General features: G+C 41.6%; 2 protein-coding genes across 5 annotated transcripts in view; one reads left to right on the forward strand and one right to left on the reverse strand.

Moving 5' to 3' along the window:
* Positions 1-1,577, reverse strand: part of rbpjl (recombination signal binding protein for immunoglobulin kappa J region-like) — a gene marked incomplete at both ends in the record, with an annotated part of 32,251 nt that extends 30,674 nt beyond the window's left edge. Inside the window, one exon of the mRNA XM_080423558.1 lies at positions 1,541-1,577. Coding sequence (XP_080279684.1) covers positions 1,541-1,577 — 37 coding nt within the window. The remainder of the gene's footprint in view (positions 1-1,540) is intronic.
* The window catches only part of matn4 (matrilin 4), a 42,124-nt gene that overhangs the window by 3,096 nt on the left and 20,036 nt on the right, over positions 1-18,992 (forward strand). For all 4 annotated transcript variants that reach the window (XM_080424632.1, XM_080424634.1, XM_080424635.1 and 1 more), the window contains exons 2-6: positions 9,853-10,003; positions 12,124-12,299; positions 14,762-14,920; positions 16,200-16,431; positions 18,678-18,800. In XM_080424632.1, coding sequence (XP_080280758.1) covers positions 9,916-10,003; positions 12,124-12,299; positions 14,762-14,920; positions 16,200-16,431; positions 18,678-18,800 — 778 coding nt within the window. In that variant the 5' untranslated portion in view covers positions 9,853-9,915. The remainder of the gene's footprint in view (positions 1-9,852; positions 10,004-12,123; positions 12,300-14,761; positions 14,921-16,199; positions 16,432-18,677; positions 18,801-18,992) is intronic.

Below are 18,992 nucleotides of genomic sequence, written 5' to 3' on the forward strand. Positions count from 1 at the left end.
GTGTTTTAACATACAGCACAACATAAACAGACATTCCACAGAGATGTGCTGCGTGATTCACGTGGCGTGCATATGCTCTCCTTCCATATTACCTTTTCATTTGTATATTTAGCTCAACCATGTTCACCGACTTCCCACCTGCGGTACAGTAGGCCTATAAGGAAGGCTTAGGCCTACAGAGTGAGATTTTTTTTAAATAGGCCTAATGACATAAAATTTTGTTTTAAAATAAATCATTTAATTTGAGTCTGCTGAGTCTGCTGTATGTTTGATGTAATAGTGGCAAGTGTAGAGCTAATAAACACACACACACACACACACACACACACACACACACACACACACACACATGCGCGCGCGCACACACACACACGCGCAAACATTCAATGAAGCATATACAGCAAAAATGCAGTGCCAGTGATCAACAAGAATTTACTTTGTAATGCTACCGCTAACTGGTAGCACGGCCAGAGTGTCATTGAGTTGCAGGAACTTTCTTGCAGGACACCAAGTGTCAGATGTCAATATATCCACTAACACCTGTCCCCAAAGCCTTAACCTCTGGGTCATGGCCTCCCACCCCAAGGGACCACAACAAGTATCACGGTTGAGATGATTCTTAGAATCATATTTGAATAGTCACTTTTTCAATCCAGAGAAATAAAGTATCTGAGTTTGTCAATTTTAATCAAAACAATTCCACATCCAATGAAAGAAATAACTCAGTAGTTGTTGTTGTTGTTGTTGTTGTTGTTGTTGTTGTTGTTGATGATGTTGTTACTCGTCACTCTATGTTGAACTGCTGGTTGGTGCCACTTCAGGTCAGGTAGACGTTATGTTTGAAATGTTGGCTAGTGGCCAATGCATAAGTGGGCTAATCCAAGATGAGGTATATGGTTATTGAAAAAATAATAATAATGCAATTTATTTAATGGACCATGTGGTGGTCTAGCATGGTTAGCCCATTGAGTGTTGACTATGACTCAGAGTATACTTGACAATATCACCGGCCATTTCCCAAAGCATACTGTGTTCAGAGACTTGGAAATTGTTTGTGATAGGAATCCAATACACTAAATAGTTTTGCACAACTATTATTTGTCAAAATGATCGTTGTGTTAATTTAATGTAGCACAGGTTGATTTGAAAAAATCGAGCACGAAACTCGCTTGAGAAAAGATTGATTTACAAACTAAATTAAAATGTCCATGAGTTAGTAACCGTGCAATTATGTTTAACCAACATTGGCACATTTATTCAGATAACATTTTGGAGAAAACTCAATAAAATCAATGACTGGAAGTGGGTCAATGCATATGTGACTCTGATATTCTGTGAATAATGGCACATATACAGTATATTGACACGGTTGTGGTCCTTTAAGATTAGGATAATATGTTGGGTTGGTTTAGTTTAATGTCACAACACTGCCAGTTTGAATCAACGTGGATGGCTTGCGTTTGATTTGTACAATATCATTCAAAAAGGTACTTCATTTTTCACAACAACGTCTATACATTTCTTGTGCTATCCCACTCACCCTCTGTGCTGTCCTCCACAATATGTGACTCATGCATGGTGGGCGTGGTCACAGCTGATGTCCTCTAGCATTGTCAGCCCTTTGTAACTGTTGGGGAAGAAGTGGCTTTCAGAGACATGGCATTTGATAAATGAAGTAGATCTAGATCTGATTAATTGAGTACAATGGCTTGTTGTGTTATCCTTTTAGCATAACCTTTTACTGTACTACAGTACCTGTACTGTTAACAATCCTGCATTAAAGTATTCAATCAATCAATCAATCAATCAAAGACTAATCTCAAGACACCGTTCCCCATCTTAATCATTTAACTATCCAAATATTCCTATTTTAGAACAGAGGCGGTCCTCTGGGACTCCTGGCCATGTTGGTTTACTAAGTGACCAGGAAGTTGACCAAAAAGTTGAATTTGGTATACATTTGAGTTGTATGGCTTACTGGTCATGATATAAGTCCAAATATTGTCGACCATCTTTATCTGTTGCTTCTGTACTACTGTATGTGAGAAAGGAACCTGAATAGTGATTCCATTCACTTTTATAGGATGGCTAAACAGGTCTCAAAATCACTCATCAACAAACACAAACAAAACTGATTCAGAAAAATCCCAGTAGGCTATTTGCTTTTCCTCTCCATCTATAGACGAATCCACAGACGCGCTGCCTGTAGGCAATCATGCGTTGCGGAGCGGCAGCCGCTTGACACTGCAGTTATGATTGCCTACAGGCAGTCTGTGGATTTGTCTATATTGGTGACCTATTGATTTATGTGATCAAGGGTAGTGTAACATGTATACAGCCATTTTGCTGTCCCACAAATAAATGTGTTTATTTATTTTTTATAAAAAAGTTTATTTATCTATTGACCGAATCTACTGTGTTTGTATTAGTTTACAGTTTGTGCTGAAAGGGTGATTTTGAGTCTGTCACTCCCAGTTTCTCAGTCACTGACAGAGCACAGCATCACCAGATTAAAGGTACATTCTCAGCCTAGTAGGGTCCCATATAATTGTTTGGTTGACTTTGCTGTTTTATGACATGCTTTTAAACTCTGTAGCACTTTGAGGTTTTCAAAAATGTAAAGTGCTTTATAAATAAAATGTATTATTATTATTATTGGTATGATCCGAGTTTTTTGAGTCACGCTGCGCAGGATAGATGAATGTGCTTAAAGTTGGGTCAAGTCACCTTTATGCTAATGTAGACCAGCTGAGCCATGCAGTGACCATACTGGCAGCACCTCACAGTTGCATCTCCTGCTCTATAGATAATGAATGTGTCAAGCTGACTCACCCAGTTAGAAGTGTATCAATATGTGGTCTTATATCATTTTTTAGATCTGACGTTCATAGTGACAGAACACTGTCAAAAAAAAAATATATATATATATATATATAAGTCGCGCTAGACGAGATTGAAATCTCGAGATTGAAATCTCGTCTAGCGAGACTTAGGTTTTTTTTCTTTTCTTTTTTGCATAGTGTTCTGTCACTATGAACGTCAGATCTCAAAAAAAAAAAAAAAAAAAAAGCTATTAAAATATGCGATCTAACGCAAGGCCTATCCGCGCACGTTTTAAGCTGTGGCGGACCCAGGATCGAGTTATGAAATGTTTCTACTGTACCGTTCATCCTAAGATATCATAACGTCATAGAAAAGGTAAGAAAAACTTAGTCCAAAATTCTCCTTTAAGTTCAACATCAGATTCACCAGGTATCCTTGTCATTCTACACAAACTTGTCAGATCCAGGGAACCAGTTGAATGCAGTAAATTTGCTGTGTGGCTGAGTATTTGCAGGCCAGCTACTCAGATTATACCACTTTTTTATGAACATGAAGTCATGAACACATACAGTAAACATGTTGAAAATGGTTTCACAACAGATGTAGTTAGTTTCCATGTTGCAGTGTGTCTAATGAGCCTTTTTAAGCTCTGTAATGAAATGGATAGGGACTTCATGTGTATATCCACTTTGCTTCAAGTTGGTCTTGTATTATGTCTTGATGGTCCACTGAAATGACATGTACTGTCTTTGTACTGCTGTTGGATCAAAACCCAGTATTTACATGAAGTCAGCCTTTTCCGAGATACACACAACAAAGGTATTTTTTTAAAGTGAAGTTTAGAGTTCTGCAATGAGTTTTGAATTGTTCTTTTGGGCCTGAGTGTACATAGCAGGCCCTGAGAACTTTCTTTGGGAATACAAATATATATAAATATATAACACGCCAGAATTGAAGCTAAGACTGTCAAGCGGTAACAATGACTTACCTTGTGACTGTAGTTGTCTATGGTTCTTGGTCAATTTCCACTTGTTCTTCTCATCCTGCTTGAGAACAACGATGACAAGAACCTCAACTCACAGTCTTTATGAGGTTCCTTACGGTGAAGCTACTATGTATGTTTATCCCACAGACATAGCTTCTGTCCTTATCTGGTTCAATGATAAAAAATCCCATTAAAAGTCATCAAAAGACATAGTTAAATCAAGATACTGATAAACCAGATAAACAATCAATGTGCATCCTTTTTGCTAGCAAGCTTTTATATTCCACCTCTTGCAGTCATTGTGTCTGGACTGAAGCTACATACAGTATTTTAAGAGCACACTGTTTGCTAGAGGTGCTGACGTGTGTGTGTGTGTGTGTGTGTGTGTGTGTGTGTGTGTGTGTGTGTGTGTGTGTGTGTGTGTGTGTGTGTGTGTGTGTGTGTGTGTGTGTGTGTGTGTGTGTGTGTGTGTGTGTGTGTGTGTGTGTGTGTGTGTGTGTGTGTGCGTGCGTGCGTGCGTGTGTGTGTGTTTCCTGATTCCCGGATATGTTATCAATTTGTTCTGTTTGTGTGTGTGTGTGTGTGTGTGTGTGTGTGTGTGTGTGTGTGTGTGTGTGTGTGTGTGTGTGTGTGTGAGAGAGCACATGCAGTACTGTACCTGTGTGTGTTTGGATAAAGATAGTCACCTGTTGCTGGAGTGCAGGTTTCCCACACACATCAAACACTAATGATAAGTGAGAACCCAGGCTTCTGTATTTGCTGAGAGGTTTGTAAATTCACACTCATAATGCAATCAAAGTTGTTTCAATGGCAGCAAATGTTTGTATCAAGGGATTTAATTTTGTGTAAATTAATGACTTCAAATGTATCAAACAACAATCTAACAACTCAGCTTTATATTTTAAATATTTGTTTTTTGTTTTTCAAATACATTACGAGTTGTGTTTTCTTTTTGTCTTGAAGAAAAATCACCCAGATTTAGCCCTTGTCTCACGCACCGACGTGCACTGCAGTATGTAAATTTGCACGTCCCCACAGTTACAGAGTCAAGAATAGTATGATAGTGTCTGCTAAGTGCATTATGACATGGGGTGATTTCACATCTGAGGATAACAAACAGCCGTGCTCCACAACACACCTGTGATGTCCATTAGACAGCAGGAGGAATGAATCTGAACACTAGTTATGATGCCTCTTCCAAAGACACATACCAGCTCCGCCCTCGAATTGACAGTATTGATATATGACTAACAATCCAGGGCTATTTAGAAACTGTCTGTGAATGTCCTCAGCTTGTCTGAGATTGCCAACTAGAGTTAGGATTTTGCTGAACCACTGGCATTTCTGAGCACAGATAGTTTCATCTGGTTGAATAACAGGATGTGCTTAGATTGAACTGTCTATTGGTCAAGACAGATCCTTGGCCCTTTGTGACTAGCTTACATACAGTAAATCACTCACTTATTTTTTTTCTTTTGACTATTAATCCAGATACAGTGTATAGGTGCTCTGAGCACCAACGCTCTTTTTCAGCAACGTCCCTCTTAGTTCAGACACTCATTCACACCTGAATGCTGACCACAGTCTTATACCAGTAGTGGGGCGGCAGTGGCTCAGGAGGTAGAGCGGCCGTCTTGGAATCCAAAGGTTCCAGGTTTGATTCCCAGCTCCCCCTGGCTAAGTGTCAAAGTGTCCTTGAGCAAGGCACAGAACCCCTGACTGCTCCCGATGAGCAGGTTGGTGCCTTGCATGGTTTCCTCCGCCATCGGTGTGTGAATGTGAAGTACATTGTAAAGGGCTTTGGAGAAAAGCGCTACATAAATGCAATCCATTTACCATTAATTGGATTAAGTGCCCTTCTCAAAGGGCACTTCAGGGATGGCTAATAATCATGTAGTGTATCCACAGATGTCAACTTGTTTCTTAAAAGTACTAATAATTTCACAAGCTCACAATGTGACACGTTGTGAGCTTGTAGATTAGCTATTTGTGCCGGTCCAGGAAACTGAACCGTCCGGACACAAGCGTGCTCCTCTAGCATTTGGGTCACCGACACTTTTGTTCCCATGATTCAGCTGGTGTGATTCAGTGACAAACTCAGGTCATGCAGAAAGGCAGGCAGGGTTACAGAGCCCCACTCCTGTTCAGTAAGTAAAGTTTTGAATTTGATATTTCAGTAGACATCAGGGACGTGAAGGAGAGGAAATCTGGAAGATGTATTTATGCGTCCTGCTCCCTAGGGGGCAGCACTTAAGTGAAATCCAGGCCTCTTGTGTTACATGGCATGTCAGTGGTCAGCAACATGTTGCTGTTTCACCTGAAGCTTTGTAGTTAAAGCATGTATAATTGTAGAAAGAAAGACAAAATACTTCTGTAGGTAACAGTAACATTGTTTATCCTTCACTTCTCTCCCCTCCAACTCCTGCGATCAATCACCCGTTCCTGCATTCAAGTCCTTCTTATTTTAAACATTTGTTGTGTGTATGTCTTTGTCTTGGATCCTATCACTGTTGTGTTAGTTATGGACTAAAATCAAACGCACACTGTACTTATGGTATGTTTTTTATTGTGTTGTATTGTATTGACAATTCTAGACCACCAATTAACAACCTTCCCAGAGACTACAGATTAAAACTAGCTCATTATCTAACTCAGACACATTTACAGTACATTGATGTGTAAACTGAAATGTTGATTTCAGTTGTGCATTTTGCATTGTCCACGGTAAATAAATATAAATGAATAAAGCTCTTCTTCTGGAGGTCAGTGCCAATGGAAGGTTGGTAGATGGATGGATAAGTTGGAAGGGAAGTAACGACTCAAGGCCAAGCAAGATGTTTAAAAGAAATGTGCAGGGTTGGGGTAATAAGGTTGGCTGTCTTTAAATTATATTGGGCCTGGATACAGTAGGCTCTGTTTCCCATCTGCCAGTGGGTCCCCAATACACCGATATCTTGTGTAAAATGATTTTATTCGGCTCGCGTCAGCAACTTTTATACGAGGCCGTGCCGTCCCCTGGAAAGTGACTATAATGCTTTTTTTTGTTTTTTGTTTTCATCCCTTCACCCCCCTCACCTCACTCTTCAAGGATGGTGGGAAATATCAAATTTTCAGGAAATTGTATGGTTTATTTTTCATTCCTGGAGTTGAGAAGACATTTTCTTGAAGGAGCTACTGTTTAAATTGTTATAGAAATATCTGTTTCATGCCAACACCAACAGCCATTACCCACTTTTTACAGTTTCGACAGGCATCAAGGCCAGAACTGTGTGGCATTTAGCGCTCTAGTGGGACTACAGTACAGTATGTGGCATGACGCTGCACCACGATCTCCATTTGCATCGGTTCCCTGTTGAAAACAGTAACTTTTTGTTTGAGAGTCAATGAGTTTATTGGTGCTACTTTTTTACAAAACAAAGAGAAATAGAGGTTTCAGCAGTTTTTAGGCCATTTCAGTCAGTGGTGCTGCAGCTATAGAGTAGCCACAGTCTACTCAGTAAGAGGTACCTCAGTGAAGAGGTAAATGGGATTTCGCTGTGTATATTTACTCTTCAATTAACCAAGGAACACATTGTTTGCTTTGCTCAGCGATCCGAATGGGAAGCCAAAAGTCAGAGCCTCCTGCTAGGCGGACATGAGCTGGTTACACTCCACAGACCAGCAGTCAATAACTTGTTAACAACAGAGCATTAACGAGGAACTGAATGTTTCTTTTAATAGCTAATTATAGAACATATGGCATGTGACCTATGGAGAGACATGTTGGGGGATCCGGTGTGTGTGTGTGCGTGTGCGTGTGCGTGTGCGTGTGCGTGTGCGTGTGCGTGTGCATGTGTGGGTGCGTGCGTGCGTGTGCTGAGGTTGGTTGGGGTAGGAGTGGATTGTTGCAGGCCATGTGGTCGCTGGTCACAGACGACTGGAGTTGGAGGGAGACAGGAAGGAGTTGGGGGATTGAGGAACTTCCATTTAGGTAGAGAGAGAGAGCGGGGTGTACTATAAGGCTTCTTTGTGCCACACACATTCACAGCATACTCACATGTGTGCACGCTCACGCTCACGCGTACACAAGCGCGCGCGCACACACACACACACACAGGCCAGGGTCCAGTGTGTGGTAGGAGGTTAATCAAATAGCCACTGGCTCCAGCAGGGTTAGTCTCTGAGGACCTAGTTATGAGTCCACAGATTCACTCAGTTATAAGCTGTTAACACAGAGACAGTCCTGTGTGTGTGTGTGTGTGTGTGTGTGTGTGTGTGTGTGTGTGTGTGTGTGTGTGTGTGTGTGTGTGTGTGTGTGTGCGTGTGCGTGTGTGCGTGTGCGTGTGTGCGTGCGTGTGTGCGTGTGTGCGTGCGTGTTATCTCTGTTATCTCTGTTATCTGTTATCTCTATTCCTTACTTTCCTTACTTCTCATTGGTTGAATGGAAAGTAGCAGCAGGAGCTGTGGAGCGTGTGGCAGCAATTGAAAAGCAGAGATCCTACCGCCTTGTTGAGGGAATGAGGTGTGATTGGTGTGTAGGAAAGCGTGGCTGAATGAAAGCAATCAGCAGACTGACAGCTGATTACAGCTGAGGCGTATGAGACTTCCGTGCCCTGCATGAACTAACGTGATGCTTCATTTATTGAAAATGAATTGGATGAGCATTCAAGTAAAACAAAGGGAGACGGACAAAGGGGATGAAGGGATGGAGGAATGAGGGGATGCAGGGATGAAGGTTTGAAGGGTTGTAGGGATAAAGGGATGAGGGGATACTGTGTAACTAGTTGTGAGCCCGTAGATCGGCTATTCTCGCCATTTTTACGACACCATCGTACTCTGAAGTATAAAATGGGGCTTATTAACTGACAAATGGACTCAGCAGATTTTGCAATGCACTATGAGAAAGAGACAAGAGACAGAAGCAGAAAGCTGGGAGAAAACATGTGGGTGGGTTGAGAGCCGCAGGGATCCAAGACTAGCAGAGAACAGAAGCATTGTATTTCTACTGCTATTGACTCATTGCTCAGAGCCCTGACTGCAGTGTCTGGCTCCAGTCTCTCTCAGTCAGAGTCAGACAGTGATAAAGGCCTGCTGTATAGCAGGGCTCTCTGAGGACCCCAGCAGGAGAGGTGGCTTTTCATGCTGCCTGTTTGAATTGACAGTGTGCCATGACTTCCCAGACAGACGTTATCATTATCCTGTTGTTTGAACCCATGGCCTACAGGGATACTGCTGTGGAATATTACTCTGTGTGTGTGTGTGTGTGTGTGTGTGTGTGTGTGTGTGTGTGTGTGTGTGTGTGTGTGTGTGTGTGTGCGTGTGCGTGCGCGTGCGTGTGCGTGTGCGTGTGCTTGTGCGTGTGCGTGCGCGCGCGTGCGTGCGTGGTGAATCCATCTACGCTACTGTATATTTGTTTGTGTATATTTATAGGTGCATGCATGTATTGAGTGCATGTTGCGAGTGTGTGTGTGTTTGCGTGTTTGTGTGTGTGTGTGTGTTCTAGTGTTTTCCAGCCAGGTGTCAGGAAACTGAATGTTTTACGACGGGGCTGGACTGGAATGCACTGTACTACCAGAACACAATCCCACTATCACTGTTATCACACACACACACACACACACACACACACACACACACACACACACACACACACACACACACACACACACACACACACACACACACACACACACACACACACACACACACTAAACACTAAACACACACACTAAACACACACACTAAATACACGCATTATTGAGAACATACTGCTTGCATCCAGGGTTACGAGTGTGATTCCTGCTGGGTACACACATGGTAAAAAAAAATAGAACTACCAGGCACTATGCTCAGAAGCCACCAAACCATCTGAATAATTGCTGCTGTTTATGCTGAGTTGACTCATCACTGTCTTTACCATACACAAAATGAATTTGTCTCTCCTCTTTTGTCCCTTCCTCCCACCCTCTTCCTTCACCACGCCATCTCTCCTATATTTTCAATGCACCCTTCTCTCTCTCTATCTCTCTCTCTCTATCTCTCTCTCCCTCCCTTTTCCCTCACAGTGATCCGTTGCAGTTCTGTGTCTATTCTGTCCAGTCCAGCCCATCACCATCATCAGGACAAAGATGAGGCATCTTTGCTTGTGTGTGTCCGTCCTGATCGCCCTGGTCGCCGTCACCAACGGCATGCCAAAGAAAGCAGTCAAAAAAACAGGTCAGCCCGACAACACTGTAACAGAGGAGAGATAAATAAAAGAAAGCAGTGGCAGTGAGGAATGTTTCATTTGCCTTTTTTTTTTCTTTTTTTTTTTACTACCAATGATTATTGTCATTCATCAACAATACAATTTAAAAGTAGGCACTCTTATGCAGACAGAGCGACTTTCAAAGTGCAAGGCCAACCTGGGGGTACAGGGTACTGGGTCGAATAATTAAATTGTTAGTAACTACATGCTACATAGTTACAAGGGTAACACGTAGACATCAAACCTAGCATCTGTTTAAATAACATTATAATCTGTCAATACATAAAGGACATAATTCATCAAGTTGCAAGCATAGAAGCAAAGTGTTAGGGCACAAGGTGGAGTCTGAAGAAGTGAGTTTTCAGAAGACTGATGGAGATACCGTACATCTGTATATCAAACCCTAATCAGAAGGTTAGCATTTGTTGCATTTTTGAACTCTTGTCCATTTTTAACTCACTCCAGCGACTGCCGTGTTTACTTGGACCTCATGCCAGGACTGATTTAGATGTTGGAATCTCCTGCAGCCTGACTTTAAACTGAATTGTCTTGTCCCTCCTGGACCCTTCAAGATTATGATAGATTACCTGACTGTATGTTTATTATTTTCTTTTTCTGTTTTACAGTTTTTTTCATTAATTATTATAAAGTGTTCAATTATTTACATTTTTTGCTTAGTTTGAATTGTTCTCTCATCATCATGACAATGAGGGCTTGCCTTCAATCGATTATTTGAGATTAAATAAAGATTGAATGAGAGGTCAGAGGTCACTACAACTTGGGGAGAATACCAGTTCTCACCTGGTTTCCAGGTGTAATAGCTGCTTTGGGATTTGCTTGATTTATGCTTTCTGGCAGCTAGACACTCTGAAAACATATACAGTACAGGAATCAAACATTCCTAAGTTGTGGAGTACTTTATAATTTACTTCAGAGGACTTAAGGCCTGACAGTATTTACCCCAGGCTCCTTTTATTGACCTTGTGAAGGGATAGTCTTTTCTTTTTTTTCCTAAGATGGCTTTCTCTTTGTGTCCAACTCCACTGAAGACATTTTGGACACACATAAATACAGTAGAAGCTGTCCCCTCCAAGTTCATAAATCCACACCACAAACACAGACTCACTTCATACCTAATCCACGACTGCTGGGTTTGTACTGAGATTAGGTTACGACGGCAAGCAAATTCACAGACGATGTTGAGAGCATTAATGACAAAAACAGTTCCCTGTACAGAAGCTGGCTACTGATTTTAGAGGTCGAACTCAGGTTTAGTGGTTAATAACCGATATTGGGTTTGACGATATGACAATGCTGGTCTGCTACGCCATGATTCCAGTGTAATGAAAATAAAAGAAATGAAAAAGTAATTACATTTGCAAACCGCCAAAATAAGATATAAAATAAAATATTTCCATAGACATTTGATAATTCTCTTTATACTGTACAATCACTAAAGAGCGGTTCTCAAAGTGGGATCCAGGGACCCTCAGGGTTCTAAATGGACCCTTACAGATCTCTTACAGAACTCTGACAGTGATGCAGAAAGTGACCCTCAAAATGCTTCAATGGAAATGGTTCACAGATTAAATCGATTCATACTTTTTGTGGGTGTAGTGTATATTTAGACTTGTATCTGCCACACAGTAAAGTCTGGAGTGGTAATTTGGATGCATTTTTGATGCAGTTATTGAATGAACACTCCAGATTTGATTATTCAAGACAGCTTACTTAAATCTACACCAAGGGCATTCATGTTCCAGATTATGAACCTTTCCATCCTACACTGGTCCAAGGTTCAACTTTATTTGTCAACAGCTATTCACCAATCACAAAGTAAAAGTCACATGAAATGAATTGTGCGCTAAACCTCACAGTACACAATATAGCTACATTCTCAAGAAGTTCTCTCTTAAAACTAAACTACATGACCAACAAAACAAGATTGTCTCGAGAGCTATTTCCTGAGGCATTAGGAGCAGCACAACCTCTAGGGGTCGCTAGTGGGGCTTTGTCTTGTTACCCTCTCCCCACCCAGGTTACCAAAACGAGTGTGTGTGTGTGTGTGTGTGTGTTCCCACCCTCTCAGCTCCTGAGCCGAAGTGTAAATCTGGCCCAGTGGACCTGGTCTTCATCATTGACAGCTCTCGTAGTGTCCGGCCTCACGAGTTTGAGACCATGAGGAAGTTCATGATCGACATTCTGGCCACCCTGGACATCGGGCTGGACGCCACCAGAGTGGGAGTGTTTCAGTACTCAAGCCAGGTAAACAGCATTCTCCTCTCCTCTTTCATTCACGCAGCCTAAAGGAGTTAGACCAGTGGTTCTCAACCTTTTCTGGATCAGGGCCCACTTAGACATCTTCAAAGTGTTCGCGGCCCCCCCATCTGACATTTTCAGAGCATGTTTATTTTAATGATCACTCAATCGATTGATAATTGATCAATGAAAATAACGTTAAATTAATGAAAATAACGTATTCTATAAAAACATTTTTTCTTTCTTTATTGTTTTTCAACATGATTTTTTCAATATTCGTGTTATATTATCATTAGAATCTTAGTGTTTTACCAATTATTTGGGGGCCCGCTTGCAATATCCTCACGGCCCACCAGTAGGCCCCGGCCCACATAGTTGAGAATCACTGAGTCTCAACTATGTGTGCAAAGTGAAACTTTAACAAAGGCTTTAGTACACTTGTGTAAGCCTACTTTTACCGCACTAGCACACACTACTAAACGTTTAGCAGACATAATTGTTAAAAAACACATATCCCAAACCTGCATCGCATTTTTTATATGACAGGATTTGATTTGATTTATTCGACGTTTGGTTAATTGAAAACACATGAAAATATGCTTCTCAGGAACAAGAAAACGTCAAGTATTAACACAATAAACTTTGCCATTGTGGTCCTTGGTGTCAGACAAACAAAACAACACAGGCAATGGACCCTTCGCTAAACCCCACCCCAAAAGCGATTGTCCAATGCCAGCTTAGCAACCGTTGTTAGCCTGGCATAGGTCTGGCAAACTTTCGTCACCTGCCATAGCTGTCAATGTTATTTCGCCCGCACACACACAATCATTTGCACCAACATAATAGCAAGAATAGGAATACCACGATAACGCAATGGTGACTATGAACCACGTACCCAAACCCGTTGGAGGCTGCTTTTCCCAAGCTGAAATGTGCACTTAAACTACAAGGCTGAATGGCTGTGTTGTTGAACACATACGCAGCTTCTTCAGGAAAGTTACACGATACGACTCACTCGCCCAGGTGGTGTCAATAATAGGCTACTAATCACTGTAATCGTAACAAAATTCAGAATCACAGCGCTGCCTGTTTCGGATTCCGCACGTTAAAGTATATTAATTCATTTGTTCGTCTATTTATTAACTGCTCCTGGCAGTCTTACTCTTACCCTGCGGTACATGAAAACTACTGTTAGTCATGGATCAACTTTAACCTGGTGTTTGCACTTTCTCCATTTACGGTCCGTACATCTATATGAACGTTCAGATTTCAAATATAAAGTGCTTACCCCATGGCCACGGATGTTGAAATTATGCACGGGACTCTCAAAAGTACCCTTATATTCTGTATTGTTCAATGAAAAGCATTTTAATCCGATCAGTGGCCATTTTCTCATAATGTATTCGAGTGCAATACACCTACCAACCGATAGGGTCACTCAGTTGAAAGCATGTAGAGAAAATGGCCACTGATCAGATTAAAATGCTTTTTATTAAACAATACGGATGATACAGGTACTTCTGAGAGCCCGTATATACATGTAACATCCGTGGCCATGGGATAAGCACTTTATATTTGAAATATGAACGTTTATGTAGATGTACGGGCCATTAATGGAGAAAGTGCAAACACCAGGTTGAAGTTCATCCATGACGGTCGTGACAGTCGACCGTCGTGTATCCATGGCTATTACTCCCTCTAACATTTCCCATGTTTGTAGTTTATTGAAATAATGTCATGCACATTTGTCCAGTGCATAGCCTACTGCAGGCCTTGTTGACTAGATTTAGAAGAGATTTTGAAGCTCTTGCTCCTGAAATGATCGATTATTTTTAAGGTGAAAAGCCATCATTTAACATGAAAGTCGATGGGTGAGAAGCAAAGTTTGCCAGGCGCTGCCAGGCCTGGGTGTGACTAACTTCGCACCACCAGTCACAGAGTGGAGTGGGTGGGGCTTAGCGAAGGGTCCATTGGTTAATACAATTATATACAACACTACAAGGACTATGATATAATTAACATTTTACAATACTAAAAACAATGAGAAGAAAATACATACAATTATATTGAGCTTTCCTGGATAATGTAATTTTCTTGCATTCTGTAAATTGAGCAACAAGAAGCAATTGCATATCTGTGTATATCTATAGATTATGCCTCTCTTCTGCAAAATTGTCCACTAGAGGGTGCTGAAAACGATTAATAGAATTAGGCTGAACCATGGCACCACACACCCCAAATGACTGGGGTGGGCTATTGGCAATTCAACTAGGCACACCTTTTATGTGGCCTTGTTATGATTCCCCCCCCTCTTTAATCAGCCTCTCCTGTTCAAGTGAACAATGAGTTCTCTTTCATTAAAATGCTCTAATCCTCTTGTCTCGTCCACTATCTTCACTTGGTGAGTAGACTCATTCAATTCAGTTCAGTTAATTGGTGTGTGATGATAACTCTTCTTTCTACATCAGGTACTCAATGAATTCTCCTTGAAGACCCACGGCAAGCTGGATGCCATGGTGAAGGGCATCAATGAGATCATTCCCCTGGCCCAGGGCACCATGACGGGTCTGGCTATCAAATATGCCATGAACGTAGCCTTCACTGCAGAGGAGGGAGACAGGCCCAAGGTAAACTGACTTTATTAACCACACTATATTTATTTGACTGGGATCCCACAGGGGTCTATACTGTACTGTACATTTTTCCCTACTCTCTTCACCGTAAATGACCGATGTACAAGCTCACAACGCAGTGTGTATCCAGTGGCCATGTCTCTAACCCCAGAGAGGGAAACAGGCCCAATTAAAAGGTCTTCCCATAGAATGAAACGATACACTGGGATTGAAATCTCTCTGAAATAGCCTACCACAAAACCATGAACTGCTTTTGCCCTTAGCCCACATAAAGTGAGAAAATAACTGGCTGTAAAATCTCTTTGAAATATCATTAATCCAGGATGATTAATTGCCATCCTGGATGCCATTTACCCCTCAGAGAGAGAAAGCTTGTTTCCTCTTCACAGACTCAGCCACTAATCCACATCAAGGAGAAATAGTAGTTCCAACTCTCATCATCAAGATATTATTTGAGGTTATTTTTCTTTCTTTTTGGTTAGTTATTTTTTACTTTTTTCCTTCCAACTCTCTTTAAATCGGCATTACGTAACTTTCATACCCGAAACTTGAACCTGGGTCTCCTGCATGAGAAACCAAATTTCTACTGCTCAAACTAGAGGCAAACCCTGCGTGGCCAAGGGAGATAGGTATTGCACTTATAATCTTTGGGTAGTGTCCTTCCTGATTGCAGATTTAAAGAAGACACAAAGAACTCTTAAATCTCTGAATGTTTGATAATATTTTATTTGATATTTATTATTTATATTTTTTAAGGCTTTTCTGCCTTTATTTATAGTGGAAAGTGGAGATAGACAGGAAACAGGGAGAGAGAGATGGGGAGAGACATGCAGTAAAGATCGTCGGGAACGGGACTCGAACCCGCGATGCACTCAGGCTACTTTGGAGCCTAGGTGCCCGGACCACCAGGCCACGGTCCGGGCCATATTTTATTTTAGCATGTAGCAACGTCCTGCAAAAAAATGTATTTGAAATAATGTATTTATTCCCCCTCCCTTATTATGTCAACAGTCTGTCAGAACATGTATTCATTCTTTGATTTAATTATTTGATTTAGTGTATATACGTGTGACCTGATTGTCTGTTTCGATGCTGCTAAGCTGGTGAGCAACAACTACTCCTGACTATGAGCTTGTTGATCAGACCTACTTGGGGCCTCTCTAGCTCAGTGGTTCAAGACTCTGGTCCTTGCACTGCTGGGTCTTCTAACAGTGCCCCCCGATCATGTCCTAGTATCTGATGTACTATCTGATGATATCCTCTCCACCGGCAGATTCCCAACGTAGCAGTTATCGTGACAGATGGCCGTCCCCAGGATCGCGTGGCGGAGGTGGCTGCAGAGGCCAGGGAGAAGGGCATTGAGATCTACGCCGTGGGCGTGGCCAGAGCCGACCTGACATCACTGAGAGCCATGGCGTCCCCGCCCTTCGAGGACCACGTCTACCTGGTTGAGCGGTTCGATCTCATCCACCAGTTTGGACTGCAGTTCCAGGATAAGCTCTGTGGTAAGAGAGCCAGACTTTCTTAAAGATTATTTTAGATTATTTTAGACAACCAGCTTCTTGGGATTTGAGACCCAGCTTTTAATATTGTGTGGGTTCAAGTCCCATGTTGACTACAGTCCAGAGGCGCTGGAATGGAATATGACCTGGGGGGACACATCGGGAAGCACGCGTTCATGTTGACCGTGCGAAAAAAAATGTTTTTTTGCGGGTGGGTTTGTTAATGGTGCGGGGGGACTGGACTGATTTAATTTTTTGTTTAAAAATAATAATAATAATAATAATAATAAATAAATAAATAAATAAATAAATTGTTGGCTGGACTGAATAGTGGGGGGACACAGTGTCCTTTAATTAAACAGGCGCCGGCACCACTGCTACAGTCCCATTTGTTGTACAAGCAGTTTTAAAGGGTTTGTGTCCCCCTGGTGGTGTGGCTTTGAGTCACATAACTTTATTTCTCTTCATGCGTAAGGGTTTATGCCTCACGCAAAGCACTTTGAAATGCATTAGTGTATGAAATGAGCTATACAAATAAACCTGCCTAGCCTTTAGGCACTTTCCTTTCCATTGGCAAATTTTCATTCGGAGAATCATTTTAAAAAGAAAGTATATCACAGAAATTTGAATCTCGCAAGCTGGTTACAGAGCTGATTTACTATAATGGCACATTTTGAATGACCTGTTGTTTGTCTATGGTTCAGTTCAATAGTTTTGTTGGCTTTAAAGTTAGCCTAGAGTGGCAATGCAGTTGAATCACAAGCTCTGTAGTAAATATGGAAATTGAACTGTGATGTTGAATCTTTCATTGGTTAAGACGGGAAGTGCTGAGTTAGATTTGACTCATTAGTTTGGCCTGCTACTCCACGGAAAATGTCTGTGGTGAGCTTGTAGATTCCTTATGTGTCTGGCGTGTATTATGAATTTAATGTCCATTACAGTTATGTAAACCCTCAATATGAAACCAGAGAAAATCAACACATTTCGCCCCACCGCAGGTTTGCTAAACCCAGCATAAAATAGGAATACATCTGGATATGAGTCTCCAACCGTCTAGGTGGGATTTGCAGTTCGTGCCACAGGCTACATCAATCAGCCTAATATCCTGCATGTAATTAAACACATCACAAGTGTAAACACCATAGAAATATGCAGGATGGCCTTTGAGCCTCAGAGAACTTAATACTTTCTCAAACGTGCCTCTGTAAACTATTTAAAGGGCTGATATTTCCTAATATACTGATATTATTGTTTTCATTACTGGACTCATGGTAATTTGAACTTTATCCTTTTAGTTGGAATACAAAAACAGTTATTAAAGGGGCTTATCAGCCTACATGATGGCTTTACACGACGGTGTGCTCTCTCTCTCTCTCTCTCTTTCTCTCTCTCTCACGCACACGCACACACACTCACACACACACACACACACACACACACACACACACACACACACACACACACACACACACACACACACACACACACACACACACACACACACACACACACACACACACACCTGGGTGATGGAGCACCACACTAGAATTGTACTCTTGCCTTGATGTGCAATTCAGTATGTATATCAAAGCTGCTTGCTTGTTTAGTCTCATAGACACGCCTATAACCACCCTAGAATGAAAATAATCATCTGAAGGGAAACAAAATGAGTTGGCTACTTGTGATCTGGGGTCATGTTGTGAATCCACAGACTCTAGACAATCCCTTCTCGAACTTTATCAACAAGTTGGTTAACAGTAGAGCAGTTAAAGGTTGCGCTAAAAAGATAACACGAAAAGCTCCAGGGGCTTTTTTCCTTTGTGGTCATACTTAATTAATCATTAAGAGGTATATTAGACAAAGGAGGGGTGGGACAGAGTATGCTACTACTCTACCAAGGCGTTCCGAGGGGGTTCTACTAAGCCCAATTGTATTTTGATGTCAGCCATTCTTTTAGGTTAGTTAGTTTGGTAATGCATTCCACATGTTATTGGCAGCATAGCAGGATGCATTTTGTCCATGTTTGAGACAATTTTTGGGGGAACGAGGTCAGATGAGCTGAGAAACTCACTCTAGAGAACTTTGATATGTAAATGTACACTGATCGTCTGAGTATCTTAAAGACCAGACCCAATTGATGGTGATGATGATGAGGATGAGGATGAGGATGAGGATGAGGATGAGGATGAGGATGAGGATGAGGATGAGGATGATGATGATGATGATGATGATGATGATCTTCTGTACAGGAATGGACCTGTGTCTGGAGTCAGACCACGGCTGTGAGCATATCTGTGAAAGTTCACCAGGCTCGTACCACTGCTTGTGTCAGCCTGGATACACCCTCAATGAGGACCAGAAGACCTGCACAGGTAACACCAATGACACAATCTAATACAATCACATCAGTCACACTGATGATGCAACAAGATGATTATTACTTGGCAATTAATTCAATTAACACTAATGAAAAAGGTAATAGAAGTTATGGGTGGCCATAGCTGAATGGGTAGAGAGGCCGCCTGGGATACAGAAAGTCCCAGGTTCGACTACTGGCCCTGGCA

Source organism: Gymnoscopelus braueri (genome assembly GCF_963280865.1).
Source record: "Gymnoscopelus braueri genome assembly, chromosome: 3".
In the NCBI taxonomy this organism is placed as follows: Eukaryota; Metazoa; Chordata; class Actinopteri; order Myctophiformes; family Myctophidae; genus Gymnoscopelus; species Gymnoscopelus braueri.